At 48.0% G+C, this 10284-nt stretch overlaps 1 protein-coding gene across 2 annotated transcripts in view; it reads right to left on the bottom strand.

Annotated features, from left to right (window-relative positions):
• Positions 1–1104: 1104 nt before the first annotated feature.
• The window catches only part of ANTXR1 (ANTXR cell adhesion molecule 1), a 108127-nt gene continuing 98947 nt past the window's right edge, over positions 1105–10284 (bottom strand). For both annotated transcript variants that reach the window (XM_069877731.1, XM_069877730.1), the window contains one exon: positions 1105–2352. In XM_069877731.1, coding sequence (XP_069733832.1) covers positions 2080–2352 — 273 coding nt within the window. In that variant the 3' untranslated portion in view covers positions 1105–2079. The remainder of the gene's footprint in view (positions 2353–10284) is intronic.

Here is a 10284-nt window from a genome sequence, read left to right as displayed (position 1 = left end):
ACATGGCGAGGAGCAAAACAGTCAGTTTTGCTCTGAATTGGGGACTGCTCTGTGCTGCCTGCAGACAAAACAGTGTTGTGGGTGAATGAATCAGCCTGTTTTGCACAACAGCCATCCTTGGCCGGAGATTGTGGATTCAGATCCATCGCGACTGATGTATTTATCTCACCTGATAGATGACACACTCACCTTACTGGTGGGTAAGGCCGGTGAATGACAGGCTGACTCTGAGACTCATAGAGAGGGTTCTTTCACAAATGTCCTTGCCAAAAGGGTCTCAGGTCAAGTCTTCTACTGAGTCTTTTTCGTCTGTTCCTTTTCCTCCTTGAGTGGTTTTTTTTTTTATTTTTCCTTTTTTTTTTTGCTAGAAAAGCTAGAATTAATATTCCATCAGCACTGAAGTAAGAATTTGGCAAAGCATTTCTTTATCTGTTAAAAACTTCTATGATTACAAGAACCCTTAGATAGTCATAGAACTGCAGCTACAAAGGCAGTTTACCTCTTGTGACTTCGCAATTTCCAGAGAGAGAGTCGTTTCGTGAGAACTGATCCTGGCAGTAAATTAGAGAGCCAGAGGTTTGACTCAAGTGCTTAGTGCTCTCACCTATTTCTAGCACTGTGTTGCAAAGGCAGGTGCTCAGGTTTGCTATAGGATGAAATGTGTGTGTGGAATATTATGGAATATGGGGTCCCATGAAGGTGAGGAGAAAGCAGGAGGAATGCAGCCAGTGCTTTTCTTGGATGACTGATTCCCATCTTGCATGTCTGGTGTGCTGAGTTTTGCCTTAGTCAACGACTGCAAATAGAAGTGATGGTTCTGAGAGTTGACAAAAGTGAGTAAGCACACTGGCTGCTCTTCACTATGAGTTTGGAAGGCATCTGGTACTTATTCAGGAAAGGAAAACAAAAAATAAAAGTCCACGTGGAAACATTTCTAGGGTGAAAGAATGCAATTTACAGAAAAAAACAGGAAGGCATCAGTGGTAACCATTTCAAACAATAACAAGTAGCCCAAGCAGACTGTATTTAGAGAAATTGATACACCTGACCTCTTGCTCGTATCCAGAATCTTTCCTTTTAAAATGGAAACCGGCGTTAAACTGCAGAGCTACTAACTAGGTGGACATAATCAGTCTAAATGGGATGCAAAGACTCTGCTGTCAACCATACCTTTCCCAGACTGCTTTGCTCAGTTTTCATGGACTGCTCTGTCCCACTGGGAGCACTGGAGGCTGACCTCTCCTCAGTTATTCCTTGTCCTCGGGGGCTGGGGTCCAAGCTTTGTGACATACTGACTGCTTTATTTTTCCATATATTTTCCCCACTGCGGGAAACTCCAGTGGCATTCCATTTCCATTCACCTGCACTTCCACATACCAACATACACAAATCCAGACACCAGAGACTTTCTCCTTCTCCTTTCTGGACCCTCCAAGAAATCAATACATCTCGTTATCCAATTTCCAGTCCATGACAACAGCTGCCTGTCATCAATTCTTTTCAGATTTACAAGGGTTTCTTTACTTGCAGACCTACTGTCATCATTTTTGGCTTGGCAGCTGGCAGGTGAGTGAGATGCGATCAGGTTTCTCTCATACCTTGAGTCTCACAGATGAAGTTCATGCAGCTGCCTCCAGGCAGATCGCTGGGATGTCTGCACTTGGGAGAGCCTCTTGCAGTCCTTCCCTGGGGAGAATTGCCTTTCTAGGGAGCTTACTCTAGTTATTCATTCCTTTTCTTTCAATGTTTCCTGGAATCACCATGGTAAGGCACAGGGAAGTGTCAGGGACAAAGACAGGAGAGAGTCTTGCTGAGATGGAACTCCAGTTATTTGCCTTGTTCCTGCAGTCTCTTGGCTTTTCTTGCTTTGGCGGCACTGATGCACAAGGAATTTTACAAATAAAAGAAAACTAAAGGAGAAAGACAACTACAAAGTCATTCATTCTGTTGTCACCCATTGCAAAACCAGCCCGGCTGCCTCCAGCCCTCCCACCCCCCAGGAAGATGGATGTGGTACAGTACTGCTGAAAAAAGAAGCCTCTCGAACACTTCTGGAAGAGACGGGAGCAAAGTGACCCCCTAAACCGTGGGGCGAGGAGGGGGCCGTGATGGAGGGGGCGCCCGGTTGGGTGGTGGGGCTTGGGGTGGAGGAGGGAGTGGGGGGAGCGTGGAGGATGGGGATGGGGTGTGGGGTGTGGGGGAGCTGGGAGGAGGGGGCGTGTAGATGGGAGCTGGGGGCGGGGGATTGTAGATGGGGGCTGGAGGTGGAGATGACGGAGGGTACGCGTTGTTGAGCGGGTATTTGGGGGGGGCCTCCGTGTTCTTCACCCTGGTGAAATTGATGCAGCGGCCCTAAAACGACAGAGAACAAAGTGGGAAAGCACAGTTATTGATTGAGGCAACGTCGACACAGGTGAGACACCCTCCCGGCTGCGTGCAAACCTGATGTTGGTTTTATTCCTGGGCACAGCGCTTCGTTCCCTCTCTTTCTCAGAGATGGATGTTATAACAGTGATTCCCATGCTGAGCAACTGAGAGATTAAACCCTAATGGCAGCTTTTCTGGTGAAGAAGGATGAAATCACAGAATCACAGAATCACCAGGTTGGAAAGGACCCACTGGATCATCGCGTCCAACCATTCCCATCAATCACTAACCCATGTCCCTCAGCACCTCGTCCACCCGTCCCTTAAACCCCTCCAGGGAAGGGGACTCAACCCCCTCCCTGGGCAGCCTCTGCCAGGGACCAATGACCCTTTCCATGAAATAATTTTTCCTGATGTCCATCCTGAGCCTTCTCTGGTGGAGCTTGAGGCCATTCCCTCTCGTCCTGTCCCCTGTCCCTTGGGAGAAGAGCCCAGCTCCCTCCTCTCCACAACCTCCTCTCATGTAGTTGGAGAGAGCGATGACGTCTCCCCTCAGCCTCCTCTTCTCCAGGCTAAACACCTCCAGCTCCCTCAGCCGCTCCTTGTAATCCTTGTTCTCCAGCCCCTTCACCAGCTTCGTCGCTCAATCCTCTCATCCTGTTTTCTGACTCTGGGATCTTTACACAGAGCACCCAGTACTTTAAGTCACACAGAAGCTGCAAGAGCTGGCAAGAGCTGCTCCTATTCTTCAGAGATGGCGTCTTAGTCCGTGCACGACCTGTGATCCCCACCTCTACAGATTCCTCCTCCCACACCTCAGTCTTAAACTTCCAACAGTGTGAAATCTGGACTTTGCCCCTTTGGAGCCTCTCTCTCCTTCAAATACCTGGTTTTGTGTCCTATTTCCAATCACTGACCAACCAGACAAAAGGGAAGATTAGTTTAACTACGACAGTTTCTTGCTCAGAATGTTTCCTGAAATGCATCCGTTCCCATCAGGATCTCTTGATCCTCTGGTGCTTGTGGGAAGCCAATAAACTGCTTTTCTCGCTCTTTGGTGCTAAGCTACAGTTTGTTGTACATTTTTAAACAAAACCTTTGCCCTCTGAGCTGTTCTACTTTTTTTCTCCCAAGTTCCACCTGTGAAAGATCCCACTGTAAATACTCAAATGTCAGAATCAGCACTATTGTGCGATGGATTCATTCTTTCAGATATGAAGTCATCCAAAAAGGCACTAGAGGATTTCTCAGTCCATATTTTGTTTTCGGATTTGTGAGCACGAGCTTATTTTCTGTTTTCCTCTTTCGTCTCCCAAAGTAAATGTTTTTCCTGCTGAAAAAAAAATGCTGTATGAAGCACTGGGATCTGTGGGGGTAACAATTCCAGCCATTCCGAATCCTCGGCATGGCTCTGTGCGCAGCCTACGGACAAACACTCTGCAGAAGAGGGACCCAAAGTGAAGTAAAGGGACCCAAAGAGAAGTAAGGGAGATGCTGGTAGGAAGGCAGGAGGGTGCTGGAGAAGGATTTGGGAGGGAAGAGAGGTGCTGCCATGGAAGGGGCTGACACATAAAGAGATCCAGGCAGCTCCTCTCCAAGAGCTCAGCCAATTCTATCATCACGCTCTGTGGATATGAAGCAACATCTGCCTGAGCCTTAGCCGTTCAGCAGAGGGAAGTGGGTTCCTTGCTGAAGTGATGAAGAATGCAGAGCAGCCCACAGCTGAGCGCAGGCTGCCTTGTGCAAGCAAAGGTCGTTTAAGGAAAACAAAGATTTCACAGCGCCTTGAACTGCATCAAGTTCAAGAGGAGAGCATCACCTCAGGGCTGCTCTGAGCACAGTGGCAGCTGAACCCTCTCTGCATGGCTCAGCCCTGGCCTTTCGACAGCTGGAAGAGCCTCTGGCTCCAACTCTGCCTCTCCTCGAAGACTCAGGCTCTGGGGCAGAGCAGAGACCCATGTAAGGGTCATGAATATACCCACGGTAACGAAGGGACAAAGGCAGTCGCCCCTTCTTGAGGATCAGTGGTCTCTCAGTCCAGGTTTGTTCTTACAGCACGACAATGTCCCCGTGTCCCTGGTGCTGGCCAAAAAGGGGACATCATCAATAGGTCTGGAATCCTCGACATACGAAGGAGATGGACCTGTTGGAACGGGTCCAGAGGAGGCTACAAGGATGATCAGAGGGCTGGAGCACCTCCCATGTGAGGACAGGCTGAGAGAGTTGGGGTTGTTCAGCCTGGAGAAGAGAAGGCTCTGAGGAGACCTTAGAGCGACCTTCCAGTACCTGAAGGGACTGCAAGAAAGCTGGGGAGGGGCTGTTCACAAAGATTTGTAGTGATGGGACAAGGGGCAATGGGTATAAACTGCAGAGGGGCTGATTTAGGCTAGACATAAGGAAGAATTTCTTCACTGTGAGAGTGGTGAGGCCCTGGAACAGGTTGCCCAGGGAAGATGTGGCTGCCCCATCCCTGGATAATCTTTAAGGTCCCTTTCAACCCAAACTGTTCTATGAATCTGTGATTCTGTGTTCTGAAAGGCAGATGAAAGCCCGGAATAAGCACATCAGAGGTTGTGGAGAGGAGGGAGCTGGGCTCTTCTCCCACGGGACAGGGGACAGGACGAGAGGGAATGGCCTCGAGCTCCACCAGGGGAGGGTCAGGCTGGACATTAGGAAAAAATTCTTCACTGAAAGGGTCATTGGTCCCTGGCAGAGACTGCCCAGGGAGGGGGTTGAGTCACCTTCCCTGGAGGGGTTTAAGGGACAGGTGGATGAGGTGCTGAGGGACATGGGTTAGTGATTGATGGGAATGGTTGGACTCGATGATCCAGTGGGTCTCTTCCAACCTGGTTATTCTGTGATTCTATGATTCTATGATTCTATGATCCTTGTCTCGTCCCAGAGCATCCTCAGTTCTAATTGCTCTTCGTGGGCTGGTGTCTCTGCTTTAACATCATTTTAATGCACTTAGCTGTGATTTTAAGCAAATGTTGTGGGGCAGACCTGCTGAGTGAGTAACAGTCTGGACCCAAGACTGACCAATTCTGATCAGAAGAAAAACTCCATGTGCATGTTTTCCTTGTTCTCGTCCCATAACTCCCGCAATGCAACTTTAGTAGTTTCAGATTATTGCTTGCACTGGTTTTGTTTTCTTTATTTATGGTGAGCATAAAATAAACCCGAACAAAAAGCAGCAGTCCAGGAATCCCAGCCAGAGAACAAGAAGTTGCAATTGTTTTTGTGCGGAGAGATAGTGTCTGGATGCTCCAGGGATGAGGTTATGGTGCTGCTGATCCAAATGGAACTGAGCACCACCCTAAAAGCATTCAAGAAGATGCAGTGAGGCTCAGAAATCTTTGGATTTGGGATTGAGGCAGGGATCAAGGACTATATGCCACCTGGTACTCGTGCCAGTGCCAAGACGTGGCTCAATCAGGGTGAGAGAGCACCTCCTGCAAGTCCTGTGATGTGCAAAGATTTGACTTCTTGTTGATGAAAATAGACTCAGAGAGCTCGGTGGTGACGTTATCATAAAAAAGTGCAAGCAATTCACACCAGCGTATCACTGCATTATGTTTACACTAGTTTTTGTAGCCAGTTACCACCTAGCGAGCCTTTGTCCATAAACTACTTCTATCCGTGACTAACAGTAACTCATTTCCTCCAGTAATAGGGTTGCTTTGAAATGAAACATCCCTTTTGTTCAAATGTGATTAAATCCCCAATGTCTTTGATAACTGTGCTTTAACATAAGCCTGTTGGATGTGCTGTTTTGTCTGAACCAGGACTGAGGTCTGACCAGAAGCTGCTCAGACACAGACCAGAGAAGAGGCAGCAGGGGAGTGCAGAGCCCCAGAGTGAGCACAGGACATAGCAGTACTCATCACACACCCCTGCCCCATTCCTTCGTGCCTTGCTAGCTTCAGAGTTCAAATCTTCTCCTTAAAACAAGATAGATCATGCCTTTTGCTCAGCTCAAGCATGCCATTGTCTATCTCTTCCTATTTGCTTTGCTGCTTGGCTCAGCTGCTCTGCTGTGATTTCACAGAATCATAGAATCACCAGGTTGGAAAAGACCCACTGGATCATCAAGTCCAATGACCTGACAGCGAACACTTTCTACAACCTGCAATGGGTGATTCTGCAGGGCACCCGGCACGTGTGAAGGGCAGACACACAGCTGAGACTTTCTCTTTCTTTCACGTGAACTGACAGAGCAAGGGAGTTCTCGTGTTTCATAGTTTGACATTTCTCTCACCCGTGCAGATGCAGAGGGAGAACGCCAGACAGGAGTTATCGGTCCAGATGGACTGAGATGGACTTTGGCAGCTACACTGCCTCAGAGGAGATGGAGAAACCAACATCTCCTAGGGCAGGAAAAATGTCAGATTGAATGACAAGGAGAAATCCAGGAAACAAATTACTATGAATGAGAGGCAGAGAAAGTTTGACTAGTTCCCTGGGTACAAATGCAAAGCAGACTCAGGATGAAGAGAGATACTTTAACCAAAAAAGCTGGATGTTAAATAGGGCTCTCTGCTTGTATCTAGCAACACAATAACAGACACAAAAGGGCAGAGGTTGTGCTCGCCAGTGTGACCACAAACAAGTAATCCTAGAGCTCCAGAAGTCTCAGCTTTCTCTGAAATGTGTGGCAGGAGATGTGTTTTCCCACCTGCACTTACCAGAAGGAGGCCTTAATTCACAGCTGGGCTCTGTACCATGCAATTGCAATAGAAAAATAAAACATGAGCTTCATTGACCTACTCCATGGTTTAGCGCTGTTTTATCGGGAAAACTGTCTTGGTGAAGATTAAGTTGGCTGGCTGATCCATTCAAGCTTTTACAGGGCTCTCCACTGGCACCACAGCTCATTTCATCCCACAAATGACAGAAGTTGCTGCAAGCAGTAACAGACCCTTGGGATCTGGGTGCAAAACCAGAGTGGGTGTCTGAGCTACTACACGTACAAGGAGCGCAGGACCTCTCTGCTGTCAGTGGAAACACAGGGACCTTCACATGACTGCATTTAGGAGGGTCTCAATTGCCACCCTCTTGGCTTTCCACCAAGCTTTATCACCTCATTCAGGTGTCCAAATTTAGACGTGGTGGATGTGGAAGGTGGTGGTAGAACATTCAGGAGTCAGGAGTTGAACCCATTTCTACTAAATCATAGAATCATAGAATCACCAGGTTGGAAAAGACCCACCGGATCATCGAGTCCAACCATTCCCATCAATCACTAAACCATGTCCCTCAGCACCTCGTCCACCCGTCCCTTAAACCCCTCCAGGGAAGGGGACTCAACCCCCTCCCTGGGCAGCCTCTGCCAGGGCTCAATGACCCTTTCTGTGAAATATTTTTTCCTAATGTCCACCTTTAAACAGAAGTCACACTTCATCCCAGGAGAAAAAACTCCTTAACCAGATTATACCATAGCTCTGGGAATAAAAGGAGGCAGTTCCATTAGTATTCCTAGCAGGGAGAGAGCACTTGGAGATACAGAATGTATGAACAGAGAGAACAGGCTGTGTATTAAAAGGCTGCTGTGTTGAACGCCTTGGCTAGATTTTATTTCCCTTTCTGAAGCCACAACGCTTCAGGGGGGAGAGTCACAGCTGTGCCTCAGAAGAGACGATTGAAGCAATACGGAAACATTATTAGATTTGGAGTTTAGTGGAATCAGCAAAATTCATGAGGGCAATTGACTCTCGCATTTTATGTTGTTTTTCTGGAGTACTGCTCGCAGGCATATGCATAATGAATTTTACTTGGAGTGTCCTTGCTTTTTCACCTTCAACAGCTAATTGTCCTAGGGTTGAAGGCAGCAGCACTGCCTTTAGGACAACAAAGTGCTCAGTCGTGGGAGGCTTGTCCCCTCTGACCATGGGTCTTGTCCTCTGAGCCCTTTGTGTGCGGCGTGCCAGAGGATTGCACGCTTGATCCAAGCTTTTCTTTTTGTTCTTCACATCTGGCTGACTGAGGAGCACGGTCAGGGTTGAGAGAGAAGGGTAGGAGGTGGAGTGAGGGGTGTGTTAGGCTACCAAGGTCATAGCACGGGGTGGTGGTTGCTGAGTGTTCGAGAGAGTGAGCTGGAGCATTCGTGCCTTCGGCAAGCCGTGACATTTCCTAGGAACTCCACAGCCTTGTCCAAGCCACTTCCAACCTCCTCCTGCCTTCTTTCATCCTCCTCCTCTTTCTGCTTTTATCTCAGTCTGGAAACAAACTGGGAGAGGGACTCAGAGCCCCGTGCACAACAACCTGCCCAGAGCTCTGCCTGCACAGAGACATCGACTGGGATCCAGCACGTTGAATCCAGCTGCGAGGAGGATGGACCTTTCTCTTGGGACACTGCAGTATTTCTTTCTTTTCTAACCAGCTAGCTCGCCATCCCCCATCGCAGCAGGACTCAAACTAGGAGGAAGCTTTGTCCTTTGTTTCATTCCTGCCCTGCTCTCTGTGGTTCCAGCTGCTCTGGGTGAGGCTCACACATGGCACAGAGGAAAGGTAATTTAGAAGAGGATGCGTATCCTCCACTGCATGGAGAAGATATCTCCTTAAGCCAAGAAGATGGAACATTTTTTTTCTGACGTGAAGATGAAAAATGTTTTTGTTTCTCTTGGTTTCCTATCAAACTGGAATTAATATCTGGAAAAACGTCAACATTTTAAGATCATAGAACACTGGGACCGACTTCTGAGCTCCTGAGGTGAAAAAGAGGCACTGGAGAAGATATGATCCTTAATGTTGTATTGTATGGGGCCATTAGTTATTCAAACTTAACACACACAATATCCTGGTTTACATGGCTGTTATGAGAAAGAAAAAAGAGAAATAAAAAGAAATACAGGAATAAAGAGAAGAAAAAAGAAAAAAAAGGAGGAAAAAGAAAAGAGAAAGGAAAAGAAATGTAAATATTAACCTATTGTTTGACGCCTGATTCTGAATCAAATGGGCACAAAACCTTATAGGAGATATTGGGCAGGTGTATAATAGGCAAATATTAAATATATACGTGAGTCCCGGCTGCTCAATTGGAACCCAGACCAGGCATGAAACCTCCACAAACATCTGTGAGGGTGATGAGAGGGAAGAGAAGGAGAAAACAGAGTGAGGGAGTCCCAGTGGGGGTCTGATAGAGCCCTGAGCCCCACAGGGAAGGAGCGCAGGACACTGGCAGGGTGCCTGCCCGCAGCCTGCGAGAGCCAAATGGCACAGAGAGCCAAATGCTGCCTCTCCTGTGGCTACAGGGAAAAATTGCCTGTAGCAAACATGGTGTGGATCCCCTCTTGTCAAAGTGGTCTTTGCATAGGGTACTTTACAAAACCTCTCTCAAATAACGCATCCCTTTGTGCCTGGACACTGGTGATATTGGGCAAAGATCGGAGCGAGCAGAACTGATACCTGCTTCCCACCAGCACTTTGTCATTTGGGAACAGCATTGGTCGGGGTGCTCCTGGGCTCCCAGGGGGTTTTCCTGCTCCAAACCCCTGTCAAGATAACCTCCCAAATCCCAGGTAGCTTCTGCTATGGAGCAGGATCCCTTGAGCTTGAAATACCCTGCTTACACAACCTGAGCTCTGCTGTTTGAATCACAGGAGTGTGTCTGGAGGCAGTTTTAGGAAACCACTAACCAGCTTCTGGGCTTTGTCAGCCAGCCCCTCAGTGAGATCAGTCTGCGCTGAGTACCTGGGTAATGCCAGGAAAGCCCTCCTCCTGCAGCAAGCACGCTCGTTACACAGCTACCCCTGTATCTGTTAAGTCACCAGCCAGCTATTAAAACTGTCTCATTTCATGACAAAACACCACCGCAACAAAAAGATTCCCATCTGTGTCTCATTACCAAACAAGGAGCCTAGAACTCAGTGTTGCTCATAAAACCTACCATTCCCAAGGCATTCATGCCACCTTGGCCACT

Source organism: Phaenicophaeus curvirostris, chromosome 27 (assembly GCF_032191515.1).
Source record: "Phaenicophaeus curvirostris isolate KB17595 chromosome 27, BPBGC_Pcur_1.0, whole genome shotgun sequence".
Lineage (NCBI taxonomy): Eukaryota > Metazoa > Chordata > Aves > Cuculiformes > Cuculidae > Phaenicophaeus > Phaenicophaeus curvirostris.
Note: the sequence above shows the minus strand (reverse complement) of the source record. Positions and strands in the feature narration are given on the sequence as shown.